The sequence below is a fragment of the Schistocerca americana genome, chromosome 3 (assembly GCF_021461395.2).
Source record: "Schistocerca americana isolate TAMUIC-IGC-003095 chromosome 3, iqSchAmer2.1, whole genome shotgun sequence".
In the NCBI taxonomy this organism is placed as follows: Eukaryota; Metazoa; Arthropoda; class Insecta; order Orthoptera; family Acrididae; genus Schistocerca; species Schistocerca americana.
Window position 1 is genome coordinate 35,528,469 of NC_060121.1, and position 17,162 is coordinate 35,545,630.

Here is a 17,162-nt window from a genome sequence, read left to right on the forward strand (position 1 = left end):
GAATATCAGCTCACATCATTACCAAACTAACTCTGTTACATAATAAATGTGCTTCCCCAAAGACTGGAAACCTGAAGGGAAAACCTGCACCTTGGCTAATGGAAGAGCTAAAACAGTCCATGAATGTTGTCGACACTGCACATTGGACTCTCAAACGACTTCCTATCCTTGAAAATAAAACTGATTACATGCAGAAAGCAAACAGAATCAATCAAACTGAGAGAAATGATAACTAAGACATGCCAATACATTAATCTAAAACATAAAGACCAGATGCTCTATGGAAAAGCTAGTGTGATCTAGGGAAGAGCAGGTGAAGTACAAGCTGCAGCTGATTCCATAGTCCCAACCAAGCAACTAAACCAGTACTTTCGGCAAGCAGACACATCGCCATCGTGCCGAAATATTGTGCCCGTTGGACACTATGGACTGGCAGTACACCCGTGGACTGTTTGAGCAAGCTTATTGTTGACCCACTACTGCTCAAAATAGCTACTGCTCCCTAGACCTTGAAACTCTTTGCTGGGCAACACAGTAGAAACACTTGCTCCCATCAGAATACAAGCACTAGAGATACAATTGCTAAGAAGAGTAGCTACATACATTCTGTCTGAGGGGAGAGTGAATGTAGACATCAGAAAAGAAATGAGAGTGAAAAACTTAAATGAGCAGATTAAAGAATAAAGAAACAACTGGAAGGACTATGCCAAAAGAATGGAAGACAACAGATTACCAAAACTGGTGATGATTAGTACCTACTGGGCAGAAGATATTTAGGAAGCCCGAGGAAAATCGACAATTTCAGCCAAGAGGGCATAACAGGCAAATGCCTACTGCATGCAGAGAGAAGAGGAAGAGATATCATACTAAAAATAATATAATTTTTTAAGTAACTGTGATAGTAATAAGTTTTGTAATTACACATAAAACACTGGTCTGATGTAACAGGAGTCCTGAGGGCATTAATCTGTTCTGATTAAATGAATAAATAAAAAATTAAACATAATATACATGTTGCCCCAGGATGAATGGTCAATAATCACAGATATGGCAGGTATGATCATTTGAAGCAAAAAACTTCATGTAGACATAGACATATGCACTCTTCTGAATGGTTCCTGAGATAGAACTTACGTAATGTACATTGTTACTTATTTTCTTTATTATTCTGTACATTGTCATCGTTTACACTGTACTATAGTGGTGTCGACAAATTGGAGATGAATAATTTGATGTGGGACACATGGTCCATCAAGTTGAGAAACTATCTCAAACTGGCTTACCTAGACCTCAAAGCATATTATCTCACTCTCTTCATGCAAGCATTAAGTCCTTGAGGAGAAATGAATAGCACTCTTTCAAAGGAAATTTGATGCAGTTTAATTGTCTACTGCTATTAGTTTTCACCAGAGGCCATGGATTTCGTGTTATTCAACAAAAACATACAAAAGTAATTTTAAATATGTTTTGTGTCGGAAACCATTTGGAATAGGACATATGTCCATATTTAGTTTTTTGCTTCAAATGATCATTCTTGTCCTATCTCTGAATATTGACCATTCCTCCTGAGACAACTTGTATACATGGACTATCATGTATGTTAAAATAACTGTTATATTTAGTATCCTATCCACCCAAATTAATTAATGGATGCATAAAGGCTACTGACACGCCAACGAAAGAAACTATAAATGCAACAGTCATAGAAGAAGACATAATAGTAAACCTAACAAAAACACTCACACAACAAGAAAACAGAAGAGCAACAACACAAGAAGATGACTATACGAGATCAAATGAGGATATAAAGAATTAACAGCTGAAGTTGGATGGAGACGTGCTCAGTCATTAAAGTGAGTTGTTAGCTGTTTCACTGTGTATAGAGCACAGAGAACAGAGTGACACCTGAAGTCGCCAAGTACTCTGCTCCATGCGATGTTTTCTGTGGGGAGCAGGGAGCTAGCTTGCAATCCGATCCTTAAGAATCGTGGGGATAGGTAAGCAAGTGAGCTAGCTTGCACTCTGACACCTGAGAGAGGTGGGGAGCAGTGAGCTAGTAAGACCGCCTACAGTCCAATCGATGAGAGTGGTGGTATCGCAGGCCATCTCTACTATGCTGAAGAAGTTATCTCCATAAGGACACCGTTACAGTGTGGCTAATGGCTGTATAGTACTTAGTAGAGCTGGCCATGATGTCTCCTTTGTTGATGCTGCTGAGTCTGCTTTATCCCTATGGCTTCTTGTTGTCTAGGAGATGATTCCTTTGCTGCTCTGAGTGCAAGGAAAGGTGCGGCTTTTTTATCATTGGACTAACCATATCATGAAGCAGGATTCCACGGTTTAAAAAAAAAAAAAAAAAAAAAAAAAAAAAAAAAAAAAAAAAAAACCAAAGGACCACCACATATGTATTGCCAGAACTTGAATACGACTACACTCAACCGCAACCAGAATTCAAGTGGCCAAAAAACCAATTGGTGACCAAAGATCGCAGTCATATCTACAAAGAACATACAATTTCAACATCAATTATTGATTGCAACACCTAACCTAAGATAATAATAAGCAAATGCTTTTTAACACAACTTTAATTAGTGTATAATATAGCAAAATGAGGTCTACTGGTCAGTTCCATTACAGTGGGGAGCACTAAGTTATTGGGAGGAGAGTGATGCCTGGATCACTTTGCGACAGGCTCCGACCACGTGATGATTGAAGGCTGCAGCTTTTATGATTGCTTGCAACACATTACAAGTGCAATGCTAAGTCAAAGAATAAGAAGTAACAACTCATTCAAAACCATGTAAATGTTTATTGAGTCTCTGAAATTTGAGATATTCTTTTGAAATCAAGTACGGAAACATGCTGGAAGTGTTTTCTGCATTTATGAATCATTCTGAAGACTGTATTTTAATTTTTTTTCCATGACAAATTTTTATTGGATACTTCCTGGAGTGAGATCTTGTTTCAGGTTGATACCAGTGAATCCAACTTTCACCTGCCATGATGATGTAGAAAAAAGCTTCATTGTTAGTATTTTAAAATGACAAAAATTGCTCAGAAGATTCAAATCTTTGGACTCACATTTTCAGGCATGAGTGTCCACAGACCTCCCTGAGCACAAACCTTCCGGTGAACGAGCAAAGTGATTGTACGAGTTCCATCTATCTATATCCTATCTATCTATATCCAAATACCGCTCCAGCTACTGCCGGGTCTGGGTGCTGACGAGTCCTCTCCATTTGGCTCGGTCCTCCCATCACTTTTCTTCCTCCACTTGCTGCCAGGTCACACCTCTCCTTTCAACAGATATTCTCACTCCCATTTTCCACCATGTTTTTGGGCGCCCTCTAGGTCTTTTCCATCCATCTTTAGTTCTTCGATAATTTTGGGGAGTCTCTGCCCATGCATCCTCTTAACATGCCCATACCATCTTAATCTCTTTCTTTCAATTCCTTCTCTCATACTTACTCGTTTGAGGTCCTTTCTAATCTCTACATTCCTTACTCTGTCCATTCTTGTTTTCCCTTAACTGCTCTGAGAAATTTCATTTCCCCTGCTTGCGGTCTGCTCCAGTCCCTTTCTGTCATTGTCCATGTTTCTCCACCATAGGTGACAATAGGGATGTAATAATTCTTATACATAAGGAGTTTTGCTCTTTCTGAAACTTCATTATTCCAAATCGGATGTTTTATTGTTTGGTAGAAATTGACTCCCTTCTGTAACTTCCTATTAATTTCGTTAGTTATTCTTCCATCCCTAGATATTTCACTCCCTATATAAGTGAAACTTTCTACCACTTTGAGGGGTTCTCCATTCAAGGTAATATTTCCGTTGATTCCTTTCTCTCTTCCAAATACCATTACTTCACTCTTATCTTTATTTATTTTTAATCCATACCTTTTCATTATTTCCTTCCACGCATCAAGCTGTAACTGTACATCTACCTCTTTATCACCCCATATTACCATATCATCCGCAAAAATCATCTTTTTGTCTTTTTCTTTTACTATATCTTTAACTGCCCTATTCATTCCCTCCATAACAACATTAAAAAGCGCAGGAGATAGAATGCTTCCTTGCTTAAGTCCTTGTCTTATTTCGAAGTATTCAGAGTTCCCCAATGGTGTTCTAATTCTACAATTGTGGCCTCTGTACATTGTCTTTATAACATTAACGTATCCATCTTCTATATCTATCTACTTCAGTTCTTCCCAGAGTCTTTCCCTGTCAACTGAGTCATATGCCTTTTCTATGTCTATAAAAACCATTATCACCCTTTTGTTATACTCCCAACTTTTTTCCATCAGTTGACGGATAGAAAATATCAGGTCGATCATGCTCCTTCCTTTCTTAAACTCATGCTGTTCTTCACTCAGCTCCTTTTCTATCTTTTCACTTATTCGATTTAGTAAAATTCTCTCAAAAATCTTGGCTGTATGACTCATGAGGGTTATTCCTCTGTAGTTTTTACAAAGTCTTTTATTGCCTTTCTTGAAGATGGGAACAATGTCTCCTGTTCTCCAGTCGTCAGGTATTTTACTATTTCTCCACACGCTTGATAGTACTCTATACATCCACTGCATTCCCACTGGACCTGCTGCTCTTATCATGTCCACTGATACTTCATCAGGTCCTGGGGCTTCCCCCCATTCATCTTCTTCACAGCTTTTTCCATTTCTTCCCGTGTAATTTGTCCTAATTCTGCTTCCCAACTTCTCTCAATTTCTCCACTATTTGTTGTTTCCTCATGTACCTGCTCCGCAGCGTTTAACAGCTTCTTAAAATGTTCTTTCCAGAGATCTTTTATATTCCCTGGATCTTCAATAATGGTACCGTCCTCTGTTTCCATCTTTACTGGTACTTCAGAAGCCTTCCTTTTATTTTTCATCATTTTATAGAACATTTTCTTATTGCTCTTCACATCTTCAAGTTTTTTTGTAAACTCTTCCCATGTGTTTTTCTTTGCTGTTTCCACTGATTCTTTGCACTTCTTCTTTTCCTCTATATATCTTTTATGGTCTTCGCCATTTTTAGTTTTCCACCATTTTCTCCATGCTCCATTCTTTCTTCAAACTGCTTGGATTGTGGTATCCTCCCACCAACTTATCTGTCTTATTTTTTCCTTTCCAGATGTTCTGCCACATACTTTTTGTGCTGCTTCGACTAAAGTGTCTTTGAATAAACTCCATTCTTTTTCTACATCGCAGTAAACTTCTTTTGGAAATTTTTGTGTTATTAATTCTCTGTACTTCTCAGCACATTCACTCTCCTTCAATTTCCAATCCCGTATCCTCATCACTTTCTTCTGTTTTCTATTTTTCACATACTGATTCATTTTCCATTGTCCCACCAGTAATCTATGGTCTCCATCTGCACTCACACTTGGAATTACCTTCACATTTGTTACTTTCTCTCCCCATTCCCTATCTACTAGAATATAATCAATTACACTCTTCGTTCTTCCATCCCCAACGTATCTGGTGATAACATGACTTTCTCTCTTCATAAACCAGCTGTTTGCTATTTTCATTCCATTCCTCTGGCACAAATCCAGGAGTCTTTCCCCTTCTTCATTTCTGCCTCCACATCCAAAACATCCCAATACTTGCTCAAATCCGTTTCTGTCTTTGCCTACCTGTGCATTAAAATCTCCCATCACTATATTAGCACTCTCTACACGGTTTTCTAACACATTTTCAAAGTCCATCTTCTCTTCTTCGCTACATCCCACTTGAGGTGCATAAATCTGGATTACTTTTAGTGTTTCTTTTTGGACTCTCAGGTTTAAGATTATGATCCTGTCTGATATATATCTCACATTTTCAATACAGCTTTGTAAATTCTTATTCACCATCACTGCCACACCATTTCTTCCAGATCTGTTATTCCCACTCCAGTACAGTTTTCCTCCTCCTCTCAAATTCTTCTCACCTTTTCCCTTCCACTTTGTTTCGCTTAATCCCAATATATCTAACTTCCTCTCTGTCAGTACATCTGTCATTTCTTCCATTTTTCCACTGAGGGTTAATATATTAAGGGTGCCAATATTTAGGTTATTTTTTAGTCCAGTTGGTTTCATCTTCTTGTACTGATGAACGGTGAACGAGCAAAGTGATTGTACGAGTTCCATGCTCTTGTGAAATACTGATTCTGCCAGCAACTTACAGCCAAGTGATTGCCTGAGTCAGTTGTTTTCAACTCTTCTCTTAGAATTGGAAGCAAAATCAGCATTGGCCGTATTTTGTTGTTTTACTGTCAGCAAAATCGGTTCTGGTGCACACACTATGCCATGGAGCCGCCAATCACCTCTTCTCTTGTTAAACTCATCAATTGCTCACAACAGCCTTCCAACTCTACATTTATCACACTGTTTCATGGTTCCAGGTTTGGCAGCTTAATGTCTTTTTACACAGCAATAGAGAGAGCTAACATCAGTGCAGTTATATTCATTCTCTTGGATAAATAGCTGCTGTTCCAGAGTCTACAACAGCTCATTACATAGATCGCTTGGTGAGCTCCCACCAAACAGTCATATTTCAGCCACATGTATCATTGTAGTGCACTCTCATCATTTGCAGTTGGATGGTCATATGAACTGGGAGAAGTAGGGTTCAATGTTTAGTATGAATCAGTTGCACAACAACTGGAATTCACAGTATCCAGTTTTATGGCACCATACAATAAGCTAGTGGATTCAAAAAAAGCATATGGGGCCTGAAGATGGCAAAATGAATTGCTGAGGCTGGTTGCGTTCAAGATAAAATAACCCAAAGTACACGGCTGTTGGTAAAGGTTATTGAATTGAGAAGTACGTTGGCTTTGGTTGAAGGGACTGTTGGCAAAGAAGTATTTCCACTGCAGAGATCGGGAGAAGGAGAGTTGGTCCATGACAAGTCCAGCAAGGTTACATTCAGACTGATACTTCTGAAACTTCTGTGGAGCTGAGGGTCTTGGTGGGACTGCTAACAACAGTGTTACGGAGATGTTTCAGCTCTGGATTTGGTGGAGTGCTAGTAGGGAGTTTTGAGGAATGTGGCAAGTTGACAAGGTCAGGCAGGTAGCATTTAGCTGCTGTGAGGAGTGGATGAGGAGGAACACTGTGGATGTGGTAGGGGTTGGATAACTTATGAAGGTACTGTCTGGAATGCTCTTCCAGGTGCTGGAGAGCAAGGGACTCAATTTCAAAAATATTATGTACAAAGCAGGGATTGCACAGTAGTAGTATCTTACGGAGGGAGCAGAGGTGTTTCTGTGATGTCTCTGCCATGGAGACATGTTTTTGCAGTGCCAGGTTTGTGAGGGCTAGAGACTGGCAGAATCTGAAAATGTGAAGGTCACTGTGAAAGGAAGAGTGGGATACAGAGAAAGGAATTTTTATGGTTATGCTGTTTGGGGAGATTCCATGGTTTATGCAGCATTTGGGAAGTAGAATGTGGGACTGGCATTAAGCCAAGAAAAGAGATACTTTTCTGAAATGGTGCAGAAAGATGGAGCAGGGATCCACTGCAGCAGGACTGGAGTAAAGGAAATGGGAATGATGCATAAATGGGCAAAATAGGTGTTGATGATTGTGAGAGGAGCTGGATCAGCAAAAAGATTCAAAGAGATATGTAAAAAATATATAAAGACACACAGAAACATGTGTAGATATGAAGAAGTACACACAGATATGGAAAAATACACACAAATATGTAAAAATATGGAAAAATACATGAAACTGTATGAAACCAAGAAAATATGCATAAATATGTTACAAGTGTACGAAAACTTGAGAGAAAAGGAAAGGATGAGGTATGGGAGTGTGTGCATATCACAGTACGGGAAGTGGAGGGGCAGGGGTGTTGGGTTGGGGATTACACATTTGTGTGACATGAGCGAGTGTGGAAAACAAGACTCTAAACTATACCTGGATGAGGGATGAAGTGGGATCAATAGGAATAAATATAATTATAACTGTTCCATAAAAACGCGGGAGAACTGCCGGATATCAGTAACTTCCTGCCACGATATTTTGGCGCAGAGTCTTCTGGCCATCTTCAGGTGAATGCCACTGTAGTAGTACTGGCGAGTACGCGCTGAGCTCCGCTATTTAAAGCCTTCTGAAGTGACATTGCGCATGTGCTGCTCAGCGTGCGCGTTCATACCGGCTCCGTGTGCTGCGCCTCGCGCCCTCCACTGCAAAAGCCTGGCGTATCGGTGTAAGGTCGATTTCCATCTTTATGCAGATAACTACGTCGACTACGAAGTTTCTCTATAACAGGATTCCAAGCAGAGTTCAGCTGATAACCGCTATCTCGATTGATGAGAGTCTCGTTGTCAGACAATCTTATCAATGAATCTGTGGAAATAAGATTGTCTGACAACGAGACTCTCATCAATCGAGATAGCGGTTATCAGCTGAACTCTGCTTGGAATCCTGTTATAGAGAAACTTCGTAGTCGACGTAGTTATCTGCATAAAGATGGAAATCGAGCTGACACCGATATGCCAGGCTTTCACAGTGGAGGGCGCGAGGCGCAGCGCACGGAACCGTTATGAACGCGCACGCTGAGCAACGCATGCGCAATGTCACCTCAGAAGGCTTTAAATAGCGGAGCTCAGCGCGTACTCGCCAGTACTACTACAGTGGCATTCACCTGAAGATGGCCAGAAGACTCCGTGTCGAAATATCGTGGCAGAAAGTTACTGATATCCGGCAGTTCTCCTGTGTTTTTATGGAACAATCAGTACGCCGGGAAAGCTTTAAACATCACATAATTATAACTATCAGAGGAAATAATCGGGGCCACCCGATCCTTTATCAGCAATCCACGCAGTCACGTAGCCTGTGTTGCACATCGACTATCATTGACACATTGTAGTTTGAAATCGATGTTGTTTGGAATGTGTTGAATAAACACAGGAAGGAAGGAATAGAATAGTCACTGAGAAGAGTAAAGCTATAGAGAAGAGTAACAAAGGAAGACATCACAGAATGGAAGAAAGCTGTATGGAAATAATCAAACAACGGAAACTTACCGTAAACAAGACACGTCAAGCTGCAGACAGGCACAATTAAAAAGGCACTACATGAAGCTTTCGGCCACAGCTCTGCAGTGAATACACTGCAGCCATCGGGTGAGGAATGCTGTTCAATATGGCTTCTGTGGACAAAGGCAAATCCAACATTACCATCTGCCATCGAGCCGTCGGTGTAAACCACTTCAAAACCCCAGAACACTTCAAGAATTGAGAAGGAAGTGACACTGGAGAGCCGCAGGGTTAACAGAGACATAGGGCCACGATAAAGGTCCAGGCGAAGCTTCGGCCTACAGCTACACCATGGAGGTGTACTTGAATGGACCTCAAGGAGAGGTGGTGATGAGTAGGACTCCAGTTCAGACAGAAGCGATGGCACGCGAACCGCAATCTTTAGCCCTGACCAGGGCCGCCTATGCGGGAGGCGAACTGCCATGGTTGGGAAAAGAAGATGGTAGTTAGGATGTTCAGGAGAGCTATGAATGTGTGCAATGTAACTGATGAGCTGTTGTGCATGTCTGATCTTCAACAGAGGCACTCCAGCCTCCACCAATAGACTTGTCACCGGACTCATCCTAAAAGCTCCTGTCGCTATCCAAACTCCGCAATGGTGTGATGGGTCGAGCAAACACAATGCTGAGGGTGCTACCAAACCATAAATCACATCCCAACAGTCAAGGCTGATTTAACAAGGGCTCTGTGGAGCTGCAGCAGCCTGGAGCGATCTACACCCCAGTTGGTGTTGCTCAGGCAGCGGAGAGCATTGAGGTGCAGCCAATACTTCCACTTAAGCTGACAAAGATGGGGAAGCCAGGTCAAAGGAGCGTCAAAAACCAGACCTAAGAATCGACAGGTAAAGTGCTGGTTCCAGATTAGTGGTACGACGCCAACAGAAATGCATGATACACGTTTTCACAGCGGAAAACTGGAAGCCATAGGCTAGAGCCCATGACTGCGCCTTGTGGATGGCTCCCTGTAGGTGACACTCAACAACACCAGTACTGGAGCAGCAGTACAAAATGCAGAAGTTGTCTGCATTCAGAGAAGTTGAGACGGGGAGCCCGACACTTGCAGTTAGATCGGAAATGACTGCTAAAAATAGACACACACTCAATACAGAGCCCTGTCGGACTCCATTCTCCTGTATATGGATGGAACTATGGGAGGCACCAACTTGGACACAAAAAGTACGGAGCAACAGGAAGTTTTGCAAAAAAGTTGGGAGTGGGCCCGGGATACCCAACTCATACAATGTGGCAAGGATATGATGTTGCCAGGTCATGTCGTATGCTTTATGTAATTCAAAAAAGACGGCAACCATGTGTTGGCGTCTAGAAAAGACTGTTCGGATGGCAGACTCAATGGACACAACATTATCGGTGGTAGAGCGACCCTGGTGGAAGCCGCCCTGATGTCGAGCCAGTAGGCAATGTGACTCCAGGACCCAACCCAACCACCAACACACCATACGTTCCAGCAGCTTACGAAGAACATTGGTGAGGCATAGCTATTCACATCAAGTGGGTTTTTACCAGGTTTGAGCACCGGAATGACGGTGCTCTCCCACCACTGAGATGGAAAGACGCCATCGCACCAGTTCCAGTTGAAGATGACGAGGATATGTCGGTTGTACTCGGATCAGAGATGTTTAATTATCTGGATGTGGATCCGATCGGGCACAAGAGCTGTGTCTGAGCCAATGTGCAAGGGCACTGAGGAGCTCCAACTCTGTAAATGGGGTGTTTTAGGATTCACTGTGGCCTGTAGTGAATGACAGGACTTTCCCTTCCAGCCACCGTTTGAGAGTGTGAATGGATTAGGGGTAATTCTCAGACGCAGAGGATCGAGCAAAGTGCTTAGCAATCGCATTTGCTTCGGTAGATAACACGCCATTTATGGTAACACCGGGAACACCTGTTGGGGTCTGGTACCCGACAGAGATTTGATCTGTGTCCAGGGTTGGGAAGGTGATGTATGGCACCCAATGGTCGAGACTTATCTCACCCAACACTCCAGCTTCCATTGTTGGATAAGTTGGCGAATGCAGGAATGGAGCCGTTTAAAGGCTATGAGGTGCTCCAGGGAAATGTGTTGCTTTGTTGCTGTAGAGCTTGTCAATGCTCCTTAATTGCTTCAGTGACTTCCAGCGACCACCAAGGGGCTGCCTTAAGCCGGCAGCACCCTTAAGAGCGAGGGATTGCATTTCCTGCCGCAGAAACAATTGTTATTGTCACCTGCTCAACCATTACACTGATGTTACCGTGTAGGGGAGAATGAACGGTGAGAGCAGAAGTGAAAGTTTCCCAGTACACCTTGCTTAAAGCCCTTCTGGGCAGGCGTCCATGGGCGTGACACCGGGGCAGTGACAGGAAGATGGGGAAGGGGTCACTACCACACAGGTCGTCATGTGCTTTCCAGTGTATAGATGGGAGAAGTATTGGGTTGCAAATTGATAAATCAATGGCCGAGTAACTACCTCGAGCCACACTGAAATGTTTGGCGGCCCCAGTATTTAAGAGGCAGAGGTCAAACTGAGACAGTACAGTTACAAGATCTCTGCCTCGGCCAGTAAGCACTGTGCCACCCCATAAGAGGTTATGGGCGTTAAAATCTCCCAAAAGTAGAAAAGGTTTAGGGAGTTGATCAATCAGTGTAGCTAATACATTCAGGGGTACTGCACCATCTGGAGGAAGATATACATTGCAAACAGTTATTTCCTGCACTGTCCTCATTCTGACAGCCACAGCTTCAAGAGGGGTTTCAAGGGGCACGGTGTCACTACAGACTGAGTTTAGGACAAACGAAAACTCCATCTGACACTCAATTATAGTCGCTACGGTTCCTGTAATACCCTTTATAGCTGGGGAGGGCAGGGGTCCGCATTGCCAGGAACCATGTTTCCTGGAGGGCAATGCAGATAGTAGATGTGAAGCTTAACAGTTGCCGTAGCTCAGCAAGGCAGTGAAAAAAACTGCCGCAATTTCACTGGAGGATGACATCATCACAAGACTGGGAAGGCATGGAACATTCAATGAGGCAGTTTACACCTCAGGGTCACCTGCTGCCACCGACTTATTGCCTGAGCAGTCTATATCCACTGTCTGAGGGTCTGGCGAGATCTAGGTGCTCAGCGGACGCCAGAATCTGCATCTGAGGATGTCAGATGCAGAGCTTGTATGTAGCAGTGGTGTGGGTGCCACCACAATTTCCTTGGTCTTAGGGGGTCTTCTTTTTACATTTCTCTCGTTGGTCCTTGGGTTTCCCTGATGAGAGGACCTCTGCTTTTGAGCTCTTTAGTCACTGGCGAGTGTCATCTTTCCCACTGGCAGAAACCTTGGCAAGGGAGTGACCCAAGGGACCCCTTCCTAGCGAGAGGAGCAGAAGAGGACTTAAGCTTCTCCTGCTTAGAAGTGGGGACAGATGTCCCCGACGGTTAAGGGGGGGGGGGGGGGGGGGGGGTTTGCTCCCGAAGGAGGTGGTGCATGAGCAACAGGGAGGGAAATGCACCACCACCACCACCACCACCACAATCGAGGGGCAGGTGTAGTCTTCGGGCTTGGGGTTGGCAGAGCTGATGGTGCCAGAACTGTTGTAGCGGCAGTGTAAGATGATGTCATGTGTACAGGATGCAGGCATTCAAATTTTCTCTTAGCCTCCGTGTAGTTCAGTCGGTCCAGGGTCTTGTACTCCATGATTTCCCTTTCTTTCTGGAGAATCCTGCAGTCTGGTGAGCAAGGCGAATGCTGCTCTCCGCAGCTGACACAGACAGATGGGAGACAGGGCACATGGAGTACTGGGATGTGATGGGCGTCCACAATCTCAACATGTGACGCTGGAAGTACAGCGGGAAGACATATGGCCAAACGTCCAGGACTTAAAGCACCGCATCGGGGGAGGGATATAGGGCTTTATATCACACTGGTAGACCAACACCTTGACCTCCTCGGGTAATGTGCCACCCTTGAAGGCTTGAAGCCCAAGATGTAGGCACCGGCAACAACCTGATTATACCTCTGAGCCCACTGGACACACCAGACACTGTACACCTCGCCACTCTAAATTGGCGCACAGCTCATCGTCAGACTGCAAAAGAACGTCTCTGTGAAATATGATACCCTGGACCATATATAAACTCCTATGGGGCATGATGGTTACAGAAACATCCCCCAACTTGTCATAAGCAAGTAACATCCGTGACTGGGCAGAGGATACTGTTTTGATCAAGACTGAGCCAGATTTCATTTTTGACAATCCCTCCACCTTCCCAAACTTGTCCTCTAAATGATCAACAAAAAACTGAGGCTTCATCGCCATGAAAGATTCCCCACCAGCTTTCTAACATACAAGATCCGCTGACATCCTTAGCCTGGTGTTCTTCTCATGGTGCGGCCAGGGAGGGGAATGATTTGGGGTCGTACTTCTGTGCGTTGAATTCAGCTCGTGAATGCTTAGAGACTGCTGGTGGTGTTAATGGCGCAGGCATCAGCAGAGTGATCCCTGTGTGGTCAGGGGGCTACAACCAACAGGTTACGTGGTGGCCCCACCACAAAGGACTGGCTACTGTGCTAGATATCAAGTGCAAAGAAGTCCATGGTTGCTTGGATGGTTTAAAGGCGGGAGAAGTGACCAAACTGCGAGGTCATCAATCCCTTGTTCCTAATAAAACAATGCCACAACTGTGAGAATAAAACGGACCAAACATACAACGCAAAACGGAAAGAAAGGAAAAACCACAAGAACGAAATGAGGGCAAAGAACACTAAAAGGAACAAAAGAGGACAAGAAAACAACAGAGATGCTAGAAACAGAAGACGCACGCTACTAGTGGGTGGCGAGGGTAGCACTGGTCGATAGCTTGTAGGCTGCTCAATGAGTCAGTACACAGGAGAAATGACTCGCCAGGGCATGAGCAGATGAACTCGAGAGCACGAGATATGGCTGCCAGCTCTGCAGTGAAAACATGGCAGCCAATTGGCAAGGAGTGCTGCTCAGTATGTCCTCCATGAACATATGCGATGCCTTTGTGACCACAAGCCATTGAGCTGTCGGTGTAAACCGCTTCAGAGCCCCGGAACACGTCAAAAATCGAGAGGAAATGACAGCGGAGACCAGCAGGATTAATGGAGTCATTAGGGGCATGCAAAAGGTCCAGACGAAGCTGTGGCCGAGGCGTACACCATGGAGGTGTACGTGAACAGACTACAAGTAGAGGTGGTAAAGGGAAGGACTCCAGTTGGGAGAGAAGGGACCACATGCGAACCGCAATCGTTAGCCCCTATCTGGGGAAAAGTTTGAAGAACGGAGGTCATACCCTACAGGGGACCATCACATAAAGGCCAAAACACGTGAAACTCCTTTTAATCGCCTCTTACGACAGGCAGGAATACCTCGGGCCTATTCTTAACCCTGGACACACAGGAGGACTGGGGACCCTTGCTCGCAGCAGGAGATGCGTGCCCCTCAGTGTTTTGAAACTATTTGCTTAAGTGATACTTTTAATATGTTCTGTACAATATTTTTCACTGATAATTCATTTAAACAATATTTTTCAATAAAGATTCATTTTCTTTTAACCTACTTATGAAATGATAAAGGTTGCTAATTCTGCATAGAGGCAACTGTAAAAAAGTAATTTTATGGGGAGAGGCGGAGGGGAGGTGGGGTGGAAAGAGAGCTTTGGCATTTTTGTTAAAAGCTTTGGCAGTTTTGGCAAGAGCACACAATCACCTCCATACAGCTCTGGTCACAAAGTCCAATTTCAGTCACAATAGCTACACCGCTCGTCCCATCAATCACTCTAGCGGACTACCATTACACAGTCCAATTTTAGCCACAGTAACTACACAGAGTCTCCCAGCAATCAGTGTAGTAAACTCCCATCACACTGTTCAATTTCAGCCACAATAACTGCACAGCTTGTACCATATCACTGTCCAATTTCTGGAACAATAACTATGCAGCTAATCACAGTAAGAGCTCAGAGCGAAGTGAGGTTGTATCAGACACTCTGCATAAAGAGGAATTAAATATTTTCAGCCCTCATATGTTTACTGAGAGACTAAACAAAAAATCAGTTCAAAATATAAAATCTTAAATGTGCTAACTTATTAATTTTTAAAGAAAAATACGGATGATGAAACTGGCTGCTGAACTATACCTGAAGCATGACTGAACTGGCGACTCTTCAAGCTCTCGGGTGCACACCACGGAAATGGAACCTTCTTGTGTTCAGTCATGATGTAGCAATCTTCATGGTGTGGGAGGGCTCGCATCAAGCCAAAGTCTCCGATCTTGACACGATCAACTGAGGCGAGCAGCACATTACGGCATGCCAAGTCTCTGTGGATGAATCGTTTCGATTCCAGGTATGCCATGCCTGTGGCCACTTGAACTGCATACTCCCACAATGCTGAAACAACCAGAGAATGTGGAAAATATGTACTACCTTTGAAAGTACCACTACGTTGATACAAAATAGCACTTCTCTTTAGTGCTCTAGATGTTTAAAAGTTGCAGAAGGTAATTCAAAATGCCTTTAAACTCATTTTAGTGCATCTAGAGAGAGAGAGAGAGAGAGAGAGAGAGAGATATTTGATATTCGACCCTACTGATAGTGATGTGTCCATCATGTCAGATCTTAAGCTTGCTCAGGCCCTGGGCCTTCCATTGTATTCCAGGGTGTATATGTGGACAAGGAAAAAAAAATCCTGGATTTCCCAGTTGAAAACACACTTTCTCCCGCGTGAAAATACACTTTTTCCTTGTTAAATGACAGTATACTTTTTCTCGGAACTGTAAAATTTATCAGTACTTTGAATGGTTATGGTTTTAACACCAGCATAGAATTTTTCAGCCCTCTAGAAAACAAAACTCAGAAAAAAAGACCATGTACTCTGCACATTTTCGTATTACGAAAGTATAAATTCGAAATCCACAAAACACCGCATATTACTTCCCGAAGCATTGAAATCGAGATTGCAGTGCATTTTGTAAGCCACTCATAGCTCGTGTCATGTGATCTTGCCACCTGATACAGGGGATATTCAGAGCTTAGGACACTTGATGCAGTCAGCCAATAGCATTATCACTGTTAAGTAGCGCGTACACACAAATAGGAAAAGTTAATGATGTAAATTAATATACACAGTGTTGCTACAAGAAAAGCAGAGTTTTCACATATAATATTGGTCTCGACGATTAATAAGCTGCAATAGAAGCTAAAGCTTCACATATAATGTTGATCTTTTTTGCGCGTGTTACACTTTAAGATGCATCTCACAAATGTGCCAGTAAAATTTTTAATACTGACATAAATATCTGATTTCTGGGCTCGAAATTTTTACTAAATGGCCATCCTCAAACAGTTGATTTTTAAATGAGAGTCAAATGCTCTGTGACTTAAGAAAAAGAAATTCATCGCACATTCTCTCACTTATTTCATTTTGCGTAAAAGGAAATTTACTTTGAAAGTAAAGCTTTTCAATCAATCATTCACAATATTTTCCCACAACCTTTAAAAAAAGAGGTTCATTTCAGCAGTTACCCGAAAGCGCCAGATAACAGGCTTTACTGCGCTTGCGCAGCTATGACGATGCAGGAAGCCCGTGTATTCGTACGCGTAAACCATTTAAAGATCTTACATTATGTCACAAAAGAAACAAGACATCAGAGGAATTTCGTGAAGCATACTAAAATGCATAATTCGGCTTCAAGTGGACATTCATAAGTCCAGATTCGGTTGTAAATTTTCTTGGACTACCACTACTGCATTATCTCATTTTTGGTGCTAGAAGATGAAAACATGCTCTTTTGAAATGCAGAGAACAGCTGGAACTAGCCAATAGTGTGGAATTAAACACTTCATTTCAAATAAATTGACTGCCTCAGCGGAAAAGATTAATAAAGCCATGTTTCTTTAGCAAACTGACAAAAATAACTTCATTGTTCTGCAAGGCGATTAATGCTTGACTGAAATTGCCGCCCAGGGCAGATACCCCTGTTTGCTACCAGTGAATATGGCAGCTTGCGCACACCAGTAAAATTTTTCCAGATAGCATCTTGCTGCTTGCTTATACAGCTAACAACCACACTTTTGTAGCCAGAAGGGAGAAGGTACATGTGTGACTCAACTGCGCATGCGTGTG

General features: G+C 43.0%; 1 protein-coding gene across 3 annotated transcripts in view; it reads right to left on the reverse strand.

Annotated features, from left to right (window-relative positions):
• LOC124605189 (activated Cdc42 kinase Ack) overlaps positions 1-17,162 on the reverse strand; it is a 509,613-nt gene that overhangs the window by 329,857 nt on the left and 162,594 nt on the right. For all 3 annotated transcript variants that reach the window (XM_047136704.1, XM_047136705.1, XM_047136706.1), the window contains one exon: positions 15,176-15,427. In XM_047136704.1, the coding sequence (XP_046992660.1) occupies positions 15,176-15,427 (252 nt within the window). The remainder of the gene's footprint in view (positions 1-15,175; positions 15,428-17,162) is intronic.